Below are 24819 nucleotides of genomic sequence, written 5' to 3' on the forward strand. Positions count from 1 at the left end.
CCCCTCCCAGGCCATTGCATCCCCTCCCAGGCCATTGCATCCCCTCCCAGGCCATTGCATCCCCGCAGAGAAGCCCAGCCCGGAGGCGGAGCGAGTGGGAGACTTGAGCAGCGAAGAGCTAGAGCCCTGCTGCGCAAAACCTCCTGTTGTGACCCAGGCGGGTTGTGAAATAGGGCTGCAGCAGGAAGGAAAAGCACGTTTTTTCTGCATCACCTGTTCCCGAGCTCACCAAATGCACATTTTTAACCAGTTTCCTTTAAAAAATGCATGTGACTTTTACTGGCTTGGAATTAGCCACAATAATTGCTTGGTGATAATAATTTAGACAGTAAAGCTTGCAAGATAAGCTTATGGTTGCAAAGTATTTCCATGTGGCTTAGTTATCCATTTGGGCATTGGTTCAGTATTTATGAAATACCTACTGTGTACCGTCACTATGCTATGTGATGAGGGGGATTGGGCTTAGGGGTCATCTAAGCCAACCCTCTCATTTTACAGATGGGGAAACTGAGGCCCACTTTTTTAAGTGACTTGTCGGATGTCTCACAGATGGTTAGGTGGCAGAGCTGAGATTTGAGGCCTTCTAGCACTTGACCTAACAGTTGAAAACTTTTATATGTATATTTTATTTATTTATTTACCTATTTTTTGGTAAGGCAGTCAGGGTTAAGTGACTTGCCCAAGGTCACACAGCTAGTAAGTGTTAAGTGTCTGAGGCTGGATTTGAACTCAGATCCTTCTGACTCCAAGGCCAGAGCTCTATTCACTGCACCACCTAGCTGCCCTTATTTTTTTATGTTTTTACCATTGACTCCTCATTCCTCTCTATCTAGAGGAAAACAGGTGCTTTTTCTTTACCAAGTCTAACCTCTTCCCCCGGGCCCTTGGTCCCATCCTCTTCCATGTCTTTAAGAAGGACCTTTCTAGTCAATTTTTCTTTTTTTAATCTTCAGTCTCTCAACTTCAGTCTTCTTTGTTTGTGTTCATGACTGCCTCCATCTTTCGCTCAGCTCTACTACCTGTACTAACACAGTCCCATCTCTTTTCTTCCCTTAAAAAGCAGCCTGGCCATTGTCATGGCACATGCCTATAAGCCTTGTTACCTGGGGAGGCTGAGGGTGGTGGATGGCTTGAGTTTGGGTCTTTTGAGTTACAGTAGAGCTAAAGTCAGTTGTTTGTCTGCACCAATACAGTGGGCCCTCTGAGAGCTAGGGACCGCCAGGCTGCCTAAGAAGGGGCAAACTGAGCCAGGTTGGAAATGTAGCAGGTCAGAGTTCCTATGCTAATTAATCCTGGGATAGGACCTGTGAGTAGCCACTGAATTTCCCATCTGGATGACACAAGGAGACCAGTCTCCAAAAAAAAAAGTAGATTTTTTTTGTTTTTTCTTCTTTATCTCCACTTTTGGCTTTCATGGCACCACATTCCATTGGTGCTTTCCATACTTCTCTGGCCACTCTTCTGTCTCCATCCCTGTTTCTTTCATTCCTCCCACCACTTATGTTAACTCCTTGCTCTCTTATCTCTCTTTGTAGTAATGTTGGCTGGCTCGCCTGAGTCTTCCTGCCTTGCTTCATGTAAGCATGTCATCTTATCTCTCTTTCTCGATGATCTCCCTCATTTTATCCGCTTTAGGGATCGTATCTGTGTGAATCCCTCCCATTATCTCGATCTCTCTTCTGACTTCAAACCTGAATTTGCAGCTGCCTCGTGGACACCTCATTGGCTCAAACTCAGCTGTCCCATGCTAAACACTGTCATTCCCCAAACCTATTTCTCCTTTAGAGTTTTTGATTTCCACCCATGGCATCACTCTTCTCCTAGTGACCTGTGTTAGCAGCCTCAGCTGCTAAGTCATCTCTGACTTTGCATACTCATCTCCCATATGCAATGTCATCAAATCCTATCAATCCTATCTCTTTAATGTCTCCTATATCCATTATTTTTTTTTCATTTCTATTGCCACTGTTGAGTTCAGGTTCTATTACCTGAACTGATGCAGTAATGTTCTAGCTCAGTAAGACAAGTAAGACAAGAAAGTGGGGGTGGGGGGGAAGGGACAGGTTATGAAGGCCTTTAAAAGCCAAATGTTGAGTCGTTTTTCAGTCACGTCCAACTCTTCATGACCCCATATGGGATTTTCTTGGCAAAGATACTGGATTTTGCTCATTTCCTTCTCCAGCTCACTTTACAGATTAGGAAACAAGGCAAACAGGATTAAGTGACTTGCCCAGGGTCACACAGCTAGTAAGCTATTAGAATTGATAGAATAGGAGGACGATGTGGTGAGATATATACTTAAAGAAGAATAATTTAACAGCTGAGTAGATGATGGAGTGGGATGGGGAGAGACCTGAGGCTAGCAGACCCACAAGAGGCTATTGTAATAATCCATTAGAGTGGTGGTGGTGTCAGAGGAGAGAAGGGGACCTAAACAAGAGAAGTTGGGAAGATGAAATTAACAGGACTTGGCACCCAATTGGATATGGAAGGGTGGAGGTGGTGGGAGAGCTGCCTCTGGCTCCAGCCTCCTCTTCCTCTAATCCATTCTACTGATTAAACTTGGTCTTTTTATTCCTAATGTCTAGCACGGTGCTTTGCACATAGTAGGCACTTAGGATATAGAGGTTGGATTGGTTTAGTCTTAATAAAGAACTTATCAAATAATGCCATTGCTCTGCTCCTGGGGGTAGACAGGGCAATAACAATAATAACCTTTGCATATATTTAGAATTTGCTAATCAAATGAGACTTCTGTAAAACACAGTACAGTGCCTGGCACATAGAAAGTACTTAAGAAATGCTTGTTCCCCCTCATCCCTACTAAGTGTCTTCCTCGCAGCATACCTGGGAGGTTGGTAGCCCAAGGATTATTGACTTACTCCTGGTCACAGGACTAGTAAGTAGTTCCATGGTGGAACAAGAGCGCTTTTGTATAGTGTTAGACTTTTAATTGTTTCTGACAATCTGTGACACCATTTGGGGTTTTCTCGGCAAAGATACTGGAGTGGTTTACCATTTCCTTCTCCAGCCCATTTTACAGATGAGGAAACCAAGGCAAACAGGAGGAAGTTATTTGCCCAGCATCATATAGCTAATAAGTGCCTGAGGCCAGATTTGAACTCAAAAAGATGAGTCTTCCTGACTCTAGGACTAGTGCTCTTTCCAGTATACAGCTAGCTGCCTAGTGTTTGATTAGCGTTAGACCAAAATTCTTTTTAACCTTCCAATTCAAAACTTATTTTGTACAAAGGATTTGTAGTGCTGTTTTCTGTTAACTTTTGGGGTGGGAGATAGGAGCAGAAGGGTATAATTAAACATCATTGGATATTTAAAAATAGTTCCTGGACCAGGGAGAAAATATTTTAATTTCTCAACCAGATCTGAAGGTGACCCAGTAAGTGTATTTAAATAATGGATCCTCCTGGGAAATATGCCTTGGATTCTTTGCCAGGACTCCTTCCAGGAATTGTTCTCTTTGGTAGCATGGTAAAAAGCTTAGCAAGATTCAGTATGGGGCATCCTTCTACTGAAAAATCTGACTTTTTTATGCTATGTCAAAGAAGGGAGGGATTGAGGGAGAAAACATACCTATTGCATCATAAGAATTATTAATGGAGGTTTCTAAATCAAATCAGAAAACTATTGGTTAGGCCTCAAAGGAGGCAAAGTGAAGATAGCTGTGACATGAGCAGACCACATGGGGCTATTTGGTCTGACCTATGGGAAGAGAAGTCAAGGCTCAGCATAGTTTAATTGAATTTTATAGAAGAAGGAAAATTTGCAAAGTCCTCAAACTCAAAGATTATATCTTCTTTATCTTCTGTGCATGGGGCAGTTGTGCAATAAATGTTTTTGTGGAACGGCCAAAGAAATATATCAATAATTTATTATTTCAATTAAATGTTTTCTTTAGTGTTCTAAAAAAGATTCCGTTCATTTTGTCTTCTGATTATTGAATGGGTAAAGAGAAAAAGTTGATGTAGGGTTTAACCCACCTTGGAGTTATAGTATTTATATTTAATTTATTGAGTTTCTGTTTTTCATAGGTGGGCAAGATCTCAGTTTGAAGTGAAAGTGGGATATCATGGCATCAGTGTGGGTGAGTAAAGACCAAAGCCTTCTTCATAGCTTAGATTTTCTGCGATCTTCGGCCAAAGCAACCCTTTTCTCCTGACCCTTCTTTCCACCATTGCCCAGATTAAAACAAAAAAACAAAAACAAAACAAAACAAAACTGGGAAGTCTGTAAGGAAGCCCCTTTGGAATAATAAATCAAAAGTATTTCAAAGAAAACTAACCATACACCAAAACTCACAAAGAGAGTAATTTTCAAAGCAAAAGGAGCCCGTGAGACGGGCCACACAGGAGAAAAACAGGAATGGCTCATAAATTCAAGTTAATTAGCATTTATTAAGCAAGTGCCTACTCAGTTCCAGGCTTTTTGCTCCATGGCACCCATACTCACATTTATTTCTGTCCTTCATCTCAGGAGAAAGAAATAGAAGGAAGAAAGGGAGTGGATGGGTTAGAAACTGCAGAAAGTGTGGTTGGTTAAAAAAATAAAGGTAGCAAGATAGAGAAGGAAGCCAAGGGGGAGAGGAAATAGTATAGGACAAGAGACATTGGGAAAGAAGGGGGCCAGGAATGGAACGATTGTAAGGGAATATTGGCTTTACTCTAAGCCTGTAATATATGGAGCACTGGACTTGGAATCTGGAAATCTGTTTGCCCTGATACTGACCATGATCCAGTCACTTAACTCCCCTGAGCCTCAGTTTCCTCATCTGTAAAATGGAGCTAATAACATTGGTAGTATGTACTTCGTGAGGTTTTTTTTCAAGGACAGCACTTGATAAATCTTAAAGCACTATGTAAATGTGAATTATCATTATTATTATTATTATTGTTATAAATTAGAATGTTGAGGATACGACCCCACATGTCCAAGCTTTATTATTGCCCTCCTGTCTTCATCCCTCTAGAGTTGGTAAGGTTCAGGGGAGGGAGCATAGCAAATTTTGTCACATTCACCAGTTTTCTTAGGTTTGCACCTGTAGAGTAGTCAAACACAAGCAAAATTGTTTCTAATTTTCTTAATTAAATGTATGTCTGTAGTTGGTAGGGTAGTAACACTACCAAGAACATTTCTATAATTATTGTCACGGAAAAGACCAACGCAGATCAAATTGTGAAGCAGAGAAAGGTTATATTCAGGGCTTCCACTTCGTTCATGCATACCCTGGAAACCCACCCTTGGGGTCTGCACCCTTTGTCTGAGATTGTTTTGATCCCTAAACACCCAGGTTGAATCATAACCGAGTGCCTTTCACCCTTCCTTTCCCTCAGATGAATTTTACCTGTCCTGTATCACCTCAGGTTCCTTGTGCCTTTCAAAACACCTAAAGTTTCAATTCAATTGAAACATCAATTATGAGCTAGGTATGAAAGTACAAAGACAAAACTGAATCATCCTTGACCTCAAGGTGCTTACATTCAGGGAAGTAGGGTTTGAGGGGGAAATAGAATATTACAGAAATGAATAAATGCACATATAAAATAGTAGAAAATGATTCAGAGAGAGGGAGAAAGAGAGAGAAGAGGGAGGAAGAGAGAGAGAGCAAGAGAAAGAGGAGAGGGAGAGAGGGAAGGTGAGAGAGGAGAGAAGAGAAAAGAGGGAGGGTGAGAGTGAAGAGAGGAAGAAAGAGAAGACAAAAGAGGAAGAAAGAGAAAAAGAGAGGGAAGGTAAGAGAGAGAAGAGAAGAGAGAGAGACAGAGAGAGAGAGAGAGAGAGCTAATAATTAAACAGCTAAAGAAATGTCTCCTGAGCTGTACTTTAAGAGGAGCCAGAGAATCTATGAGGCAGGGGTGAGAAGAGAGAACATCCCAGGATATGAGGGACCACTTGGGCAAACTCACAAAGGTGGGAGATGTCCTGAAATGTACAGAGAACAACAAGCAGGTAAGTTTAACTGGAATGGGGAGTATTTGAAGGAGACTAATACAAAGTGACTGGAAAGAAAGGAGTCAGATTATAAAGGATTTACAAGCAAGGCTAAGGATTTTGCATTTTATCCTTGGGGAAATAAACAGAAGAGCACCACAGTGAAATGGAAAGACTATTTGGAGTAAGAAGATCTCACCTTCATACCTGGCCCTGCCACGTCTTAGCACCCTCTGGGCTTTGGGTTCCTCATCTGTAAAATGGAGGGCTTGGGCTAGATGATGTCTAAGGTTCCAGCTTTAAATGTAGGATCCAATGTGAGCCAACGGAGATGTTTGAGGAAGAAGATGACATGGTGAGATCTGAGTTTGAAGAGGATCATGTAGGCAGCTGAGTGGAAGTGAGTTGGAGAAGGGAGATGCTTAGGACCAGTTACAAGGCTGTAGTCCAAGTGAGAGGTGATGCACTGAAGGAGTGGAAAGAAGAAGCTGGTGAGAGACAGACATAGAAGCTATTTTATTAAAAGGAGGACTAGGGGCAGCTAGGTGGCGCAGAGGATAGAGCACCAGCCCTGAAGTCAGGAGGACCTGAGTTCAAATCCGGCCTCAGACACATAACACTCACTAGCTGTGTGACCCTGGGCAAGTCACTTAACCCCAATTGCCTCACCAAAAAAAAAAAAAAAAAATTGGTCAAGAAAAGGAGGACTGGAAGAGAAGGATGCTTTATCTGACTAAGGTCGTGATAACATGTATATGCATTGCCAGTGATATTCCAGAAAAAAATGGCCCTACTTTTTGCTGTGTAACTTAGAGTAATCACATTGATGGGAGAAATTTCAGGTCAAGGAAGAGGGCGAGGTGTCTGGGGGAGAGAGATTGGGGACAGAAACATAGAGGTTTCTCAATTCTTGTCACCTACGTGGACTGTTAGAATGGTGGCTCTTAGCAAGAACCCTAGCTAGGAAAAGAAGGTGGGACCTCTGCCCAGTTCCCTAACTCATTGTCTGGGATATCTAACTTTATCCATTGTTCCTATCTGCAGCTGCCCTTCTGTTCATTTTATTCTTATTCTTCAGTCGTTTCTGACTCTCTGTGACCTAATTTGGGGTTTTCTTGGCAAAGATACTGGAACAGTTTGCCATTTCCTTCTCCAGCTCATTTTACAGAGGAGGAAACTGAGGCAAACAGGGTTAAGTGGCTTGCCCAGGTTCACACAACTAGTAAGTATCCCAGTCCAGATTTTAACTCAGTTCTTTCCTGAATCCAGGGCCAGTGGTCTTTGCACTGTACCACCTTCTGTAGCTGCCTTCTGTCCATGTGGCTATTTAAAATTCATACATGGGGGCAGCTAGGTAGTGCAGTGGATAGAGCTATGAGCCCTGGAGTCAGGAGGACCTGAGTTCAAATCCAGCCTCAGGCATTTGACAACTTACTATGTGACGCGGGCAAGTCACTTAATTCCAACTGCCTTGCAAAAAACAAAACAAACAAAAAAGCCTCGTAGATAAACATTGACTATTATGTTATGCTATGTTACATGCATATGCACACAGTGTATGTTCCCTTTGAGTTCTAGTATCTTTTACCCCAAGGCCAAAAGTTCTATATAATTAGCTGTCTTGTGTGGACTTTGCTTTTTTGTGTTCCAGCTAATCTGGGCATTTTCCCCGTTTTGATTAGGACCTTCCTTATCAGGGTGGTTGCAGCTTCTTGTCTGGTGTACAAACAAGCAATGTTTCTTCTTTGAGCAAATATTAGGAAGAAGCAAAGCTTAGACAGTACACAAAGAGTCCTTAACAGGAAGTGGAGAAAGAATTGGACCCAGACTTTAAATCCGGGGAAAATGTCACAGATGACCATGCAGGGGCTGGGGAGAAGCTTGGAGGATTCTGGGAGTAACAAAGGAGGCTTTGCAGGAATGATTCAGATGAATTCATCATGCGCTTTGGGTTAGAGGCTGTCCAGATCAATCTAAGGCCACCCCACGTGACCCCGAGCTGCCATCACCACCACTGCCACTACCAGCTGTATGATCCAGGGCAAGTCACTTCAAATCTCTCGAAACCTCAGTTTCCTCATCTGTAAAATGAAAGGGGTGGACGTGATGACCTCCAACGTCCCTTCAGGCTCCAGGTTTACAATCCAGTAGCTCTAGGATACTGTGATTATCTGACCAGTTTCTATTGCACTTCAAGATTTTGCTAAACATATTTTTCATGATGTCACTGTAAGGCAGGTAGTACAGGTATTCCTATTTTACGATTGAAGAAATTGAGCCTTTGAGAGGTAAAGGGACTTAAAGAGGCCAGATTTGTTGTTATAGGACCTGAGTTCAAATCCTGGCTTTGCCACTTACTATGGGTGTGACCCTTAGACAATCAAGACCACTTGTTAAATGCCTACTATGTCCCAGGCAACTGTACTTGGTGTTGGGCATATAAAGATAAAAATGGAACAGTCCCTGCCCTTTTCCATTGTGCCCAGTCATTGGAGCTTCTGGGAGAGCCAGAATTCACAGTGGAGTTAAAGGATAGCTTTCAGGGCCATTGTCCCCAAATTCCCAGAATATAGAATCACAGCATTTCCATCATCTCCCATGAGCTCTCCCCAATCCCAGGTGGAGCCTTTGTTTTTCAGTTTGTCAGTATTAGAAGGATGCCGATTTCCTCATTTGTGCTTTGGCAGTGGTGAAGGAGCTATTTAGGCAGGCCACTCCCAGTGATAGGCCACTCTTGTAGAAATGAGCTGAATAGGCCCAAATTGCTTCTTGACCCCATCTTGACCCCGTTCTTCCTTGATCATATTCAGCACTCTCAGAGTGGTGCCAATTCTCTCCTCAATTCCTTATCCCTGACATATTCCAAATCCTCTCATTCTAGGGAAGTCCCTAATGAGACTCACTATGTTTGATCAGATTTTATACGAACAATTTTGCTTCCTAGTAGTTTGGAAACAGTCAGTTAAGTACTGAAATGTTCACATTGCAGAAAAACTACAAACTCTCTTTTCAGATGTTATGGACCCCGGGCACAATAGAGATGTTGGCAACCCATAAAACTTACACCAGAGAGTTGAATATCAAACCACTCAGCCCTAAATTAATCAATTAGCAAGTATTTATAAACTACCTGTGGCTAAGCATTAGGAGCTAGAGATAGACAGAAAAATAGAATAATCCTTGCCTTCAAACAGCTTACATTCTATTAGAGGAAACAACTGAAATTTATGCAAATTTCTACAAGACAAATTCATAAATGCAGAATAATTAATAAAGGTGGAAAGGAACTAGTAGGTAGTAGGAAAGACGAAAAGCTTCATTTAAAGGTGATATGTGAGCCCTCCCCATGAGCCTTCTCTTTCCCATTTGCCATGCAATTTCCTCTTTGGATCAGTGCCCACTCCCTTCTAGATTGTGGTTGCCCCCCAAAGCATTGGTTTCCTTTCTCCTGAGACAGCACGTTATCCATGGAAGCGTAACACTCTCTTAGAGAAAGTGTTCTTCCTCTACACAAACTCTCTACAGATTAGATGCATTGTAAAGTCCCCATCTCTCATTACAAACTAGACTTCTTCCCACATGGGAGTGCTTTTCAGCAGGACTCCTGCCCACCGCTGGGTTGGGAGCTCCTCCTTTTGTTTTCCTTGGTTTCTTTACCACCTCTCCCTTACTGCTATAGCCCCTCTTCTTTCTTGGAGGTGCCAGGAGTTATCTTTCCTTCATTGCTTATCTATGCTTTATTAGGGAAAATCATAATTCTCCTCTATTCTCTCCCTCCCTTCTCACCTTTATCTGCTCATCTGAAAAGGGATTGAGGTTGTTGGATTTAGTGCGTGGTGTTTCAAGCCTGATCTTCCACCATTATTTTTCCTGTTTCTTTAAATTCTATTTTATCTTAATATTTAAAATCATATCTTACTGTTTAAAAAGAAATCTCTAGATGGTCCTTCTTGTTATTTTAACCTGACAGATGTCTTTCTCTTTCAATTTTTAAAAATAATCTCTAGAGATAGGAATAACTTATTTTATTACTTATTCTTTCCTGGGTTGTTATATTTATTCACACTTCTGTTTCTATTATTTGAGTAGCTTGCAAAGTTTCTTTCTTTTTCTTTTCTTTTTTTTTTTTGGTTGCAAGCATACTTCAAATACCTCTCTTTTTTGAATATCTCTCCACGATTTATTTTCCAGGTCAATTGTTTTTCCAGTGAGATACTTCACATTTTCTTTTTATTTTCTTTAATTACCAGTATAAAAAAATTGAAATAGTGAATTCACCACCAATAAAGAGGAAATTAAAACAATTATTCGGAGCTATTTTGCCCAACTATATGCCAATAAATCTGACAACCTAAGTGAAATGGATGAATATTTACAAAAATTTATAATATTCATCTTTTTTCATTGATGATTAGGCTCAGGTATTCAGGGTATGTCACCTTGGGTTGTATCTTAAGTGCTTTTGCCTTTCAGATCATATTATTCCATGTTCTTCTGCATTTCCTCATTCATGCAGAAAAGTCTTGTGTTATTCTAATTTTCCTTCCTTTCATCTGAAGAGCTTTCTCTAGGTCAGTAAATTGTTTTAATAATTATCACTTTTTAATACAATTTGAGATCTGGTATGGCTAGGCCACCTTCCTTCACATTTGTTTTTCATTGATTCCTTTGATATTCTTGACCTTTTGTTCTTCCAGATGAATTTTGTTATTTTTTTATAGCTCTATAAAATAAAATTTTGGTACTTTGATTGGTATGGCACCAAATAAGTAAATTAATTAAGATAGAATTGTCATTTTTATTTTATTGGCTTGGCCTACCCATGAGCAATTAATATTTTTCCAGTTGTTCAGATCTGACTTTTTTGTGTGAAAAGTGTTTTATAATTGTGTTCATATAGTTCCTAGGTCTGTCTTGGCAAGTAGACTCCGAAGTATTTTGTATTATCTATGGTTATTTTAAATGGAATTTATCTTTTGATCTCTTGCTGTTGGACTTTGTTGGTAACGTATAGCAATGCTGATGATTTATGTGGGTTTATTTTATATCCTGCAACTTTGCTAAAGTTATTAATTATTTCAACTAATTCTTTAATTGATTCTCTAGGATTCCCTAAATATACCATCATATATATCATCTGCAAAGAGTTATAATTTTGCTTCCTCGTTGCCTATTCTAATTCCTTCCATTTCTTTTTCTTCTCTTATTTCTATAGCTAGCATTTCTAGTACAGTATTGAATAATAGTGATGATAATGGGCATCCTTGCTTTACCCCTGATCTTATTGGGAAGGCTTCCAGCTGATCCTTATTACAGATAATATTTGCTGATGGCTTTTGATAGATATTATTCGTCATTTTATGGATTTTATTTATTCCTATGCTTCCTAGTGTTTTTAAATAGGAATGAGTGTTATATTTTGTCAAAAGTTTTTTCTGCATCTGTTGAGATAATCAAATGATTTTGTTGGGTTCGTTATTGATATGATCAATTATGCTGATAAGCTTTCCTAATATTGAACCAGCCCTGCATTCCTGGTGTAAATCCCACCTGGTCATAGTGTGTGATCCTTCTGATATATTTCTGTAATCTCCTTGCTAGTATTTTATTTAAATTTTGTTGCATCAATATTCATTAGGGAAATTGGTTTCTAGTTTTCTTTCTGAGTTTTTGTTCTTCCTGGTTAGGTATCAGTACCATATTTGTGTTGTAAAAGGGATTTGGTAGGACTCCTTCATTTCCTATTTTCCCAAATGATTTATATAGTATTGGAATTAATTGTTCTTAAAATATTTGGTGGAATTCACTTATGAATCCATCTGGTCCTGGGGATTTTTTTCTCCGGGAGATCATTGATAGCTTGTTCAATTTCTTTCTCTAAGATGAGGTTATTTAAGTATTCTAATTCCTTTTCTGTTAATCTAGGCAATTTTTATTTTTTGTAAATATTCAGCCATTTCGCTTATATTGTCAGGTGTATTGGCATATAGTTGGGCAAAGTAGCTCCAAATAATTGCTTTAATTTCTTCTTCGTTGGTGGTGAATTCACTTTTTCAACTTTTGATACTGGTAATTTGGTTTTCTGCTTTCTTTTTTAAATCAAAAATTATTCTTTTGATTTTGTCTGATTGTTTCTTGATGTCTTGTAGAGTTATTAGCTTCCAGTTGCCCAATTCTAATTTTTAAGGGATTATTTACTTCAGTGTTAATTTCTTTTCCATTTGGCCAGTTATACTTTTTAAGGAGTTCTTTTCTTCAGTGAATTTTTGTACATCATTTTCCATTTTTGTGCTTCCTTTATCAAGCTGTTGACTCTTTTTTTGTGATTTTCTTGCATCACTGTCATTTCATTTTTCCATTTTTTCTTCTACCTCTCTTATTTGATTTTTAAAATCCTTTTTGATCTCATCCAGGAATTGTTTTGAACCTGAGACCAATTCACATTTTTCTTTCATGCTTTGCCTGTAGCCATTCTGACATTGTTGTCCTCTTCTGAGTTTGAGTTTTGATCTTCCCTGTCAGTATAATAATTTTATATGGTCAGTTTCTTTTTTTCTTGTTTGCTCATTTTTCCAGCCCATTTCTTGACTTTTAACTTTCTCTTAAAGTTGGGCTCTGCTCCTGGAACAGAGAAGGCACTGTTCCAACCTTCAGGTTTTTTATACTCAGAACTACTTCTGGGGACCTATCAGTTTTCAGTTCTTTCAAGGTGATATGATCTAAGGAGAGGTGTTATCACTGCTCTTCTGGCCTGTGCTCTGGTCTGTGAATGACCACAAGCACTCTTTTCTGCCCTGGAACTGTTACCAGGATCCCCACTCCCTTTTGATCACGAACTCTAGTGTGCTAGTGCTCCTTCTCACCCTTTGGACTGCGACCCAGACCTGTGATCCCTATATGAGCAATGCAACAGAGTCCTGCCCCTAACGCCAGCAAAGTGTCCCTTGTAGTCTCCTTCTGACCATCTGCAGGCTGAGAGCTCCAGAAATTGCTGCTGCTGATTCAGTCGCCCCAGTGCCTGCCTGGCTTGCCTGGGCACTGCCCATGCTAGATTATGTTCCATTCTCACCCTAGCGATACAGACCTTTCCTGTTGACCTTCTAAGTTGTCTTGTGCTGGATAATTGTTTCACCCATCCTTTTGTTATTTCTGCTGCTCTAGAATCTGTCTTGAGGTGTTATTTTAGAGTTGTTTGGGAGAGCTCAGGTGGGTTCCTACCTTTACTTCACCATCTTGGCTCCATCCCCACTTTTACCATTTACCAAGAGCTTTATATGTGCTATCTCATTTGATCCTTACAACAATTCTGTGGGGGTAGGTCGCTATTATTACCTTCATTTTTAAAGTGAGGAAACTGAGGCTGAAGACAGGTTAAGTGACACTTCAAAGGTCACACAGTTTGTAAGTGTCTGAGGCAGGATTTGAACTCACGTCTCTCTGACTTTGAGTCTGACATTCTATCTGCTGCATCTCTTCCTTTCTACCCATATCAACATCATGCTACCATAGTTCAGGTTCTGCTCACATCTCATCTGGACTACTAAAACCGCCTCCAAATTGTTCTCTCTGTTCCCAGTATGTCTCCTTTCCAAGGCATCCTCTACAGTGAACAAATTAACATTCCTAAGACATAAATCAGATAACATTGTACCTTGCTCAGAAATCTTCAGTGGCTCCCTATTGCCTCAAGGATAAATTACAAACTCCTCAGGCTGGCATTCAAATCCATGCACAATCTGGTTCCCATATGTCTTTCTGAACTTGTTTCATGTCACTTCCATTTAGGCACCCTATGATCTAGCCAAAAAGATCTACTCGTTTTTCCCTAAACTCAGTATGCCATCATCCATGGCATCTAGGCCTCTAGGTTGTACAGTGGACTGGGTTTGGAGTCAAGAAAACCTGAGTTCAAATCTGGCATCAATAGCTGTGTCACCCTGGGCAAGTAACTGAACCTCTGTCTGCCTCGGTTTCCTCCACTGTAAAATGGTACCTGCCTCCCAGGGTTTTTGTGAGAGTTGAATTAGATAATATTTATAAAGCTCCTAGCAGGGTGCCTTGCAGACACATAGTAGGTGCTACATAAATGCTTCTTGCCACCCTCTTTCCATTCATCTCCTTGTCTCTGAAATGGCTTTCCCTCACATCTGAAATGTGCGTCCTTCTCATCTTTGCCTCTGAGAATTCCTACCTTCTTTCAAGATTAAGGTCCAAGAAACTTTCCCAGTTCCCCTCAATTGCAAATGTTTTTTCTTTCCTAAAATCATTTTATATTTACTGTCTTTACTGATGGTGACCCCTCTCCCTCCAACTGGTAGAATGTAAGATGCTTGAGGACAGGGTCTATTTCATTTTTATCTTAGTTTGCTCAGTACCTAGTACAGTGCCTGACATTTAATAAACGTTTGTTGGATTCTATAAACCCAGTGGTCGCTTTGTACAGCATTATATGAGAGTGGGGCAATCTGCCAATCACAGTAATATCTCTCAGGCATCACTGAATTTCCCAGCATACAGACCACTTAGGGGATAGCAGTCACCCTTTAGATAATGGGATTTAGAACTCAAAGGTACCCTAGTGATTTTAGAGTCTAGCCTCTTTATTTTTTAGATGAGAAAAATGAGGTCTAGAAAGGCTTCCCTTACCCCTCTCAATTCCAGTGTTTTCCCTTTTAATTAGTTTCTATTTAACCTATATATAGCTTTGTCTGTATACATTTGTTTGCATTATTTGTTTATATATGTATCTAAATATGTGTGTATATACGTGCGCATATGTATACACATATGCATATATATGTGTGTATATATTAAAATGTATATACATATATGTACATATATTGTATACACACACACACACACACACACACACACACACACACACACACACACATATAGTCTCCCCCATAAGGGCAGAAATTGTCTTTTGCTCCTTTTTGTATTCCCAGTGCTTAGCAAAGTTCCTGACACATAGTAGATACTTACTAAATGTTTATTGGATGAATGAATGAATGCAGTGACTTGCCCAAGTTACAATGATTTCAAATCAAAGGAGCAGTATTCAAATACAGGTCCTCTGATTTCAGATCCAGCAATCTTTCCACTCCCCCAAACAAGCCCTTCCCTCCACCCTCATCTCACCTGCCTATGTGATTTTTGTCACAAAGATGATTTTTTTTTAATTAAAAAAGATAATTTAGAAATGGGTGGAGGGGGAACAGAAGCTGTATTTGCAAGAAGAAAAAGATACTTAGCTGTTGTTTTCTCATGCGTTCCTTAGTTTTGGGGGATTTTTTGGCTCCAGATTCACTTTTCTCCCTAGAGCATGTGTGTGTAACCCAGAGCATGGAGAGTTCCTGTCTGAGGAAGGTGGAGCTCTGCCCAAACATGATTGTTTTTTTAAAGATTGTTTCTGGGAACAATACTAGCTTAGGTCACTGCAGGAGAATTTGGTGATCTCAGGAATGTACTATCCAGGAATTTATTTTGCAGTGAATAGGAAGGAAAAGCTGGCTCAGAGATCAGGCATGAGAGTGAGCACGAGAGAAGACAGTAGTGCAAAAAGCTTTGTTTGCCTTTCAGTGAGCCAGCATTCCGAGAACAATGAGTTCATGGTGTAGCTGTTCTTCCTCACCCAGAAAGGAATTCGTGATTTGTTGGGTGGGTTTTTTGTTGTTGTTGTTTTCTCCAGGGCGTCCAGAGGCAAAAACTAAGAGATGCCCTTTCACCATTGGTCATTTATTTCAAATGTTTCAAACAGTTTGCAACCTATATGGCGTGGTGGTAGAAGGAACTCCGAAGTGGGAGTGAGGATGTCTAGTTTTTCATTTAGTCATTTTACTTTCCCAAGCCTCATTTTCTTCATCAACAAAATGGGAGTGAGATATTAGACTTGTTGATCATTAAGGTCCCTTTCATCTCTAACATTCTTTGATTCTGTAACTCTAGTTGAGGAATGATTCTGCTCATTTAAGGCAGGGTAGATAGAGCGATTGATGGATAGAGTGCTAGATTTAGGCGTCAGGCACATCTGCGTTAAAATCCTGCTTATGCCAGAATTTTACCACGAAGAATTCACTTCACTTTTCTAGACCTCAGTTTCCCCATCTGTTCAATGGGGCTAGGTACCTATCTCACAAGATTTAGGGGTGAAAGTTGGAAAAAAGAACATTCAGAATTGATGCTAGCTGTTTGATGCTTTTTCCTTAGGAGTATTGCTTGTTTACTTTGATAAGGTAGCAAAGTGGTACAGGGCTTGGAGTCAGGAAGACCTGAATTCAAATCCGGCCTCAGATATCCCCTAACTGTGTGACCCTGGGCAAGTCACTTACCTGCTCTATGCCCTCAGTTTGCTTATCTATAAAATGAGGATAACAGTAGCACCTGCTTTCCAAGGTTGTTACCAAGAGCAAATGAGTTGGCACATGTAAAACAGTTTACAGACCTTGAAGTCCTACACTGATATTAGCTACTGCTGTTGTTACACTTTTCCTCTGGAAAACCATTCTCTGTTTAAAACACACCACCAACACAAAAATGTCAACAAAAATTCACACGAAACATTTTCTCACCAAGACAATTTAAGTCCATTATGGTTCTGCCTTAAGTCTGCTATGATCTTAGTCTTAAATCCATTCACATCTCTCTAAATAGAGCTAAAGGTGATTTTCACATCAAAGAAGAAATCAAAACAAAATGTCCTATTAATCACTTGATGTACAAGGATAAAATTAAGCTGTATGGCTCCACTGAAAACACTTTTTAGCTCTCCATTTTGTGAAATCTTTCTCCAATGATATTAAAATATCAAAGAACAATTAATTCGGATATGACATAAACCGTTTGCAAAAATAGGAAAAGACAGAACCCTACAAAATACTTTCTATGTTCCAAGTCTAGTCTTGTCATCTAAACCAGAGAGAGTCAAAACAGAGAAATAATATATCTGTAATGAATATTGATGTGAAAATTTTGAATAAAATAGCAAACTATGTTTAAGTGTCAGTTGGACTCAGTAAGCATAAATTGCTTAATGTAGGCCCAGGAAAGAGAATGAAAGCTTTTAAGTCTGAATTTGGAAGTTGGAATGAACTAATAGGTGAAAGCAATAGTAACGAATACTTTAGTCTTCATCAGGTATGGCTCATTTAGCATAAACCTATAAAATGTGCCACAACAGATTTGGAAAGTGTCCTGTTTGAAATCTGTATAATATTAATAAAACACAGGATGCATCATTCTAAGGCAATTGTACAAAGATTACTACTACCTTGACAAGAATGAGGGAAAAAAAGATTGATATTCTCAGAGCACATGATAAATAGGTCATAATCCTCTTCCTATTATACTTTGGGAGCAAATAGATGGCACCTCATTGAGCAGTACTATAAGCTAATAACAGGTACATATCCCGAATTGATTGAACATACCTGAAAGCTGGTTATTTCCATATGTAACTTATGCATTACCATCACTAAAAGGTATGGTTAATATTTCTGTTTTTCTGAATTTGTTTATGAGGTTTTTTATGCCCTAATATAGTGTTAAGTTTTGTAAAAGTGTTATGAAGTCCTAAGATATATGTATTTTCCTTTTTATTCCCATTGAATAATCAATAGAAATCTAGTATATCCAACTTTTCTCAAACTACTCAGGTCTTTCATTTCCTTGTTTCTTTTAAAATTATTTTTGTTGATGTCTGAAAGGCCTACATTTAGGTTATGATTTCACTATCTATTTCCCTTTGTCCATATAAGCCCTCACAGATTTTTTCTGAAACCATCCTACATGTCATTTCTTAGAACACAATAGTATTTTATCACAGTCATATACCACAACTTGTTTAGCTATTCCTCAATTAATGGGCATCTCCTCGATTTCCAGTTCTTTGTCACCACAAAAAGAGCTGCTATAAATATTTTTGTGCAAGTAAGTCCTTTTCCTTTTCTTTGATCTCTCTGGGGTACAGACCTAGTAGTGGTATTGCTGGGTCAAAGAGTATCCGTAGTTTTATAGCCCTTTGAATGTAGTTCTAAATTGTTTTCCAGAATGGTTGGGCCAGCCCACAATTCCACCAGCAGTGCATTAGTGTCCCTATTTTTCCACATCCCCTCCAGCATTTGTCATTTTTCTTTTCTGTCATGTCAGCCAATTTGATAGATGTGAGGTGGTATCTCAGAGTTGTTTTCATTTGCATTTCTCTAACCAATAGTAATTAGGGCGTTTTTTAATGTGACTATCAATAGCTTTGATTTCTTCTTCTGAAAATTACATGTTCAAATCTTTTGACCATTTATCAGTTGGAAAATGACTCTTATTCTTATAAATTTGACTCAATTCCCTATATATTTGAGAAATGAGGCCTTTATCAGAGAAAATTGTTATAACATCCCATCCCAGTTTCCTGCTTTCCTTCTAAATTGGCTACATTAATTTTGTTTGTGCAAAAACTTTTTAATTTCATGTAATAAAATTATCCATTTTACTTTTCATGATCTTCTCTTTCTTTTGTTTAGTCATAAAATCTTCCCTTATCCATAGATCTGACAGGTAAATTTTTCTGTGCTCCCCTAATTTACTTATGACATCATCCTTTATGTCTAAATCATTTATCAATTTTGACTTTATTTTGATATACTATGTGAGATATTGGTCTATACTTAGTTTCTGCTAAACTGCTTTCTAGTTTTTCCAGCAATTTTTGTCAGATAGTGAGTTCTTGTCCCAAAAACGTGGATCTTTGACTTTATCAAACACTAGATTATTATGGCCATTTACTACTGTGTATTGTATACCTGATCTATCCCACTGATCCACCACTCTTATTTCCGAAGCCAGTACCAGATTGCTTTGTAACATAGTAGGAAATCTGGTACCGCTAGGCTACCTTTCTTCACATTTTTTTTCATTCATTCCCTTGATGTTCTTGACCTTTTGTTCTTCCAGATGAATTTTGTTATTTTTCTCTAGCTCTATAAAAATAATTCTTTCATAGTTTGATTGGTATGGCACTGAATAAGTAAATTAACTTAAAATATTGTCATTTTTATTATATTGGCTCGCCATTCATGAGCAATTAATATTCTTCAGTTGTTTAGATCTATCTCTATTTGTGTGAAAAGTGTTTTGTAATTTTGTTCATATTGTCCCTAGTTTTGTCTTGGTACGTAGACTCCCAAAGTGGATAGACTTTATATTGTCTGCAGGTATTTTAAATGGAATTTCTCTTTCTATCTCTTCTTGCTAGGTTTTGTTGGTAGTATATAGAAATGGCGATGATTTATGTGGGTTTGTTTTATATCCTGCAACTCTGCTAAAGTTGTTGATTGTATCAATTTGTTTTTCAGTTGATTCTCTAAGGTTCTGTAAGTGTACCATCATATCATTTGCAAAGAATGATAGTTTTGTCTCCTCATTGACTGTTTTTATTCCTATGATTTCTTTTTCTTGTCTTATTGCTATAGCTAGCATTCCTGGTACAATGTTGAATAACAGTGCTTCACTCCTGATCTTATTGGGAAGGCTTTTAGTTTATCCTCATTACATGTAATGCTTGCTGATGGTTTTAGATATATACTACTTATCATTTTAAGAAAGACTCCATTTATTCCCATGCTTTCTAGTTTCTGCTGGCCCTAGCCCCTGTCAGCTCGCTAGAAAGGTCTGCAAGTTCAAAGTAACAGAACGGAAGCCTCCCCTCCCTTGTTCTCTCTGCCTTGGTTATTCAGACACAGGCCTCAGACTGAGCATTAGATCTGTGACCCTCCCGTTGGGGTCAGTGCACACAGATGCTGCTCATCCTGAAGCTTGCCCAGTACACAGCGTCAGGCCAGGTGGGAGCATGACTGCTCCTTACCCTGGCCAATAGCTGCAGGTGAGCCCCATGCTTTGAAGCAAGTCCCTTCCTTAGCCCACTCTGGATTTGCAGCCCAGCTTTGGAGTTCGAGTGATAAAGTTCCTGGCTTCCTTCTGTTCCTACTGCCTGCTAGGAGCTCTTTCCATTGGATCCCATTGAGAAGGTCCACATCTGTTAGTAACAGAAGACCTCTTCATGAATCCAGGCACATAGCCTTCTTTCCTTTAAGACCTCTGCTTTGGGCAGAGCTGAGAGAGCAGGTGAATGAGTGGTCTGATTATTGAGCAATGTGGTCCTGGAATTTCTGAGATGAGGCATGCCTGTGAGAATAGGGATGGGCTCAGAAGGTTTTGTCAGAGAAGGAGATGTTAACAGAGGGTTGTCATTGCCCAAGCAACTTAGTGTTTTCTAAGTCCCAGACCTCAGGCTGTTTGCATTATTTCCTGTTGCATTAGCCTACTTCAGTCTGCATTTGTCACTGTGCTCAAAACAAAACAAAACTGGAACACCGGTCCAGAAGCTCTGAGTCTTCCTTGCTTTTATCTATTGCTCAAAGGCAGCTTTAGAAGGGAAAAAGATTGTTGGCACCATTGGCAAAAATTGCTCCCTTTCTGCTTTCCCATTTCCTCCCCCATCAGTCTTGCCTCCCCGAGTGTGCCAGTTTACCAGGCTAGGAAATGATTCAAAAGTGGGAAATGGTTCGCTAAAGTTTTGGTGGTATTAACAGACTCTTTTATATGCATAGCCAATTAATAGCCATTAATCTCTAGCTCTTTGGAAGAGGGCACAATAATGTGTCAGGAGCATGGAATGCAAATCTCAGAACTGTTAACAAGTAGCAAAAACCAATTGCTGTGGCCTTTTTCTCTAGCTCTGTACACACTGTGTTGAGCATGTGGCAAAAAAACAAAACAAAACAAAAAACAAAATAACAGTGAAAAGGCAAAAAATGGGAAGCATTGCTTATATGCTTTTCACATAACCTGCAGCTGATGATGGCTTTGTTTCCTTGTACCAAGTAGCATTCTGTGCTAGGTAAGTAGAGAATGACTAAGTCATGCGGATGGAGGGATAGGTTAACCACCCAAGCACAGGGATATTATAGGAAATCATCATCGAAGGGGAGATGTAGCAAAGTCTAAGGAGCCATTGTGGGAGAGTGCCACAGTGATTTTATTGACAGTGCCAGCCTTTTACCTGTTCTCTGTTCACAGCACCTTGACAGACAGTTGTCGAATAATTATAATTAGCTTAGTATCTAAAATTCTGCATTTTGAGTGGTTTGGGTTTTTCATCAATTAGATTGTATTGAAACAGATTGCTCAATTTAATCTATTGACTGAGCAGACATAGTATCTCATTTTTGTCTTTGTGGGAACATTAATTCTCCATTCACTTTGAAATGACAAGATAATAGCCTTTCACAGAAATGATATTAAGCGCTTGAGGAGAGACCAAATGAAATCATGTTAATACAAGACAACAGTCAACCTTAGAGAGTTATATAAAAAGGAAGTCACATCCATAACAGCTTAAAAAGATACCTGATTATGATAATGAAGGAACAGCCACACCATGAAGAGAGATTGAGGGATGGAGAAACCTCATCAAAGGGATATTTGTTTTCATTTGTTTTACCTTTTTTAGTGTCTTGTTTTTCCTTTTTAAAAACTTCATTGATATATTTTATATCACCTTCATTTGTGAATATACCTCCTCCCTGCCTCTAGCCAGCCATTCCTTATAACAAAATGTATGATTAAAAAAAAAAAGAGGAAAAGAATTTGAGCTAAACAAAACCATATACCAACCAAGTCTGAGACTATATACAGTGTTCAACACCTGTAGCCTCCCACCCCTGCGGTGGGAGGTAAGGAATATATGCATTTTCTAATCTCTTCTGTTAATAGCCAAGCTTGGTCATTCACAGTATAATTTTTAAAATTATGTATCCCTCTTTTCTGTAACATATATTAGATGGTGACAAAAGGGTTGTATGAATAAATACTTCAATCTGCTGGTACATGTTATGGAATAATGCCTAAATAACAATATTTTAGAAATAAAATGCATTGAGTGAAATCACTATACCATAAAACTGTTTAGTAAAACCACTGACCTGTTTTCTGTACATGAGAACTATCCACCTTTCACCTCTGTACTTTTGTACCACTGGGTTTCTATGCCTGGAATGTGTCTCCTCCCTCACTATGGCCTCTTGAAATTCCTTGTTCTTTTTAGAGATTAACAGTATACTCTTAAGAAACTTTAAAGTGTTCAATTTTTTTCTCCTCTGGGTGAGTCTTTTCTAGCCAACTGGCTAGATTTTTCTAAGTCCAGTGTTTGAGAGGGTAAATATGTGCATACCATTTTCCCATTAGTTTGCTATGCCAAATAATTCACAATGTCAACAAAGCCCTTGGAAGGGGATTTCTTAACTGATGCTACACATCCATTATGGAAAAAAAAGGGATTCTCCTGATCACCCCAATTACATATGGAAGAAAGGGAATGAAAGTCTGCTTATTACACATATAATTCATGCTTCCTACTTCTAGGACATGCGTGATAACATGTGGTTGCGACATCCTACAGACTGCCCTGAAGAAACGTTTGCCTTTGGTTAAGGCATTTAAGAGGCAACATGATATAGCACAGAGGGGTCAAACCCCCCAAATTCCTCAGTGAGATGGGAAACAGATTAAAATGTAATTTAAAATAAATAAAAATAAATTTAAAATAAATAAAAATACAATAGAACATAGACAATGTTAATATGTGGTTTTCTAAGTGAATATGCTTCCTGTAGGGATCCATATGGCTGTCATTTCTATCTGAGTTTGACACCCCTAGTGTAGTGGATAGAGAACTAGGCTCTGAGTCAGGAAGACCTAAGTTCAAGGTCCATCTCTGCCTCATACTGGCTGAGTGACCTTGGCCAATTTACTCAACCTCTCAATCCTCTGCTAAACTCTCTAAGGTTATTAGTAGTAAAATGGGCGCAGCTCTGCTTACTCAGAGGTACCTCACTGGGAGTTCCCTTCACTGATAAATACGTAGTTTTGGACAAAAAAATTAAAAAATCAAAAGGATTCAAGTTAAGCACAGGGTAAAGGTTTGTGAAAGCCATACTTTGCAGCTAAAAAGAATTTTTCATTTTTATGTGTTCTCCTATAGACTGGAAACAGAGGGACGGTTCGGGATTACCCAGGCTTTAACCCATCGGCAGATGCTGACGCTATCCGGAAGGCTATCCGTGGAATTGGTGAGCAGTGTTCCACATTTCATATTACCTTTGTCAGTATTAAAGAGGCCAGAGGTGTCTGTATAGGTGTGTTTGCCAAGGTTATTTTCTGTATTAGACATTTAAGATGACCTTTATTTTCCTCCTACTGATCACTTAGATTCTTATGCTGTGAAAGGACTTGCCTCTTTTAGCTCAAGGCAAGCATGACATTTCTGGTTGTACTCATGGAACAAAAAAAGATGTGGTGCACATTTAGGGTTAGAGTGGGAGATGAAACTAGCCTGATTAGAACTGGAAGTGGCCAAGTTTCTGCATCATTTATAATCCATTAATAATTATCAGTGTTTTCAGGACAGACGTTTAGCAAGCTTGAGTTGAAGATTCGGACAGTTATTTTTCTTTATAAAATTAGGAACCGATGAGAAAACTCTTATCCACATTCTGACAGCAAGATCTCACGCACAGAGGCAGTTGATTGCTAAGGAATATCGTGTAGCATCTGGAAAGGTAAGACTTAATTAGTGGAAGTGAGTAAAAAGATAATCACATATGCCATATGGAAGGTAATGAATGAATGTGCCTGTAAAACTTTGCATCTCAAGTTGGATATGAAGTGGGAAAGAGCATTAGACTTTGCATCTCAAGTTGGATATGAAGTGAAAAGAGCATTGGGTCCAGAGATGGGAGGCCTTCCCCGATTCCATCATTACCAACTATGAGATATTTAGCAAATCATTTAACCTTTAGTGTACTCTTTGAATAAAAAAAAAAATGTGAGGGATGGCTCTAGAATCATCTGTGGAATTGTATGTAAAAGTAATCTCAATTGACACACATTTTTTAAAAAGGTAATACACATATAAATGAGGGAAAGTGTCATATATTGATGCCAAGGGGTGCTGTGGTAGAGCACTGGCATATTTTATTTTTATGAGGTTCTGTTGGTATTTTGTTCCTTGTGAGTTCTTGTAGTGTGTCACAGTGATTTCTGTTTTGTAGTATTTAATTTAAGTTTTATCAATACCTTTCACTTTTATATCAGATTCAATTCTGAATAGACCTCCTCTCCCAGCCTAAACAATAAGCGTTCCTTTAAAAACAAACAAAAAACCCCACCACAGTATAGCAAATCCAATTAACATATTAGTGCCGTCTGTCTTATCTACATTTATAACATTCCACACTCATCAGTCATCAGTTCTCCAACCAAAGGAGGGAGGAGCATTTTCTCATTTCCTCTCTAGGGGCCAAGCTTGGTGACTTTTTGTTGTTCGGGCATGTCTGATTCTTGGTTACCCCATGGACCATAGCATGCTCATTATTAGGATAATTTCAGCATCTTGTAAGATCTCATCAGCCTTGGGACTCCACCTCATCGCCATCGTCTGCCTCTCTGGTTGGAGAATGGAGCTATGAATTCCAAACCCCCATTTAAGGAGAGAACACAGCTCAGATATGTCCTCATTTCTCACCTGGCTATACTACCTTGGGACTTTTCTGACTGGCTTTTTTATCATACCTCTGAATTGAGTACCTCTTCCCACACTTTCCAGCTTCCTTTTGTATGTTTTCGTCCCCTATTAGATCATGGGCTCCTTTTAGATAGGGACTTCCTTCTTCTTTTCCTTTTTCCCTTTCTTCATTCCTTCCCTTCTTCCCTCTCTCCTTCCCTCTTCTTCCCTCCCTCCCTTCCTCCTTCCTTCCTCCCTTCCTTTCTTTCCTCCTTCTTCTTTCTTTCTTTCTTTCTTTCTTTCTTTCTTTCTTTCTTTCTTTC

The 24819-nt window shown here is 39.1% G+C and overlaps 1 protein-coding gene across 3 annotated transcripts in view; it reads left to right on the plus strand.

The window, feature by feature from the left end:
• ANXA3 (annexin A3) overlaps positions 1 to 24819 on the plus strand; it is a 53227-nt gene that overhangs the window by 883 nt on the left and 27525 nt on the right. For all 3 annotated transcript variants that reach the window (XM_027854650.1, XM_027854648.1, XM_027854649.1), the window contains 3 exons: positions 4050 to 4102; positions 22976 to 23063; positions 23458 to 23552. In XM_027854650.1, the coding sequence (XP_027710451.1) occupies positions 4088 to 4102; positions 22976 to 23063; positions 23458 to 23552 (198 nt within the window). In that variant the 5' untranslated portion in view covers positions 4050 to 4087. The remainder of the gene's footprint in view (positions 1 to 4049; positions 4103 to 22975; positions 23064 to 23457; positions 23553 to 24819) is intronic.

Source organism: Vombatus ursinus, unplaced genomic scaffold (genome assembly GCF_900497805.2).
Source record: "Vombatus ursinus unplaced genomic scaffold, bare-nosed wombat genome assembly UNPS02010461.1, whole genome shotgun sequence".
NCBI lineage: Eukaryota > Metazoa > Chordata > Mammalia > Diprotodontia > Vombatidae > Vombatus > Vombatus ursinus.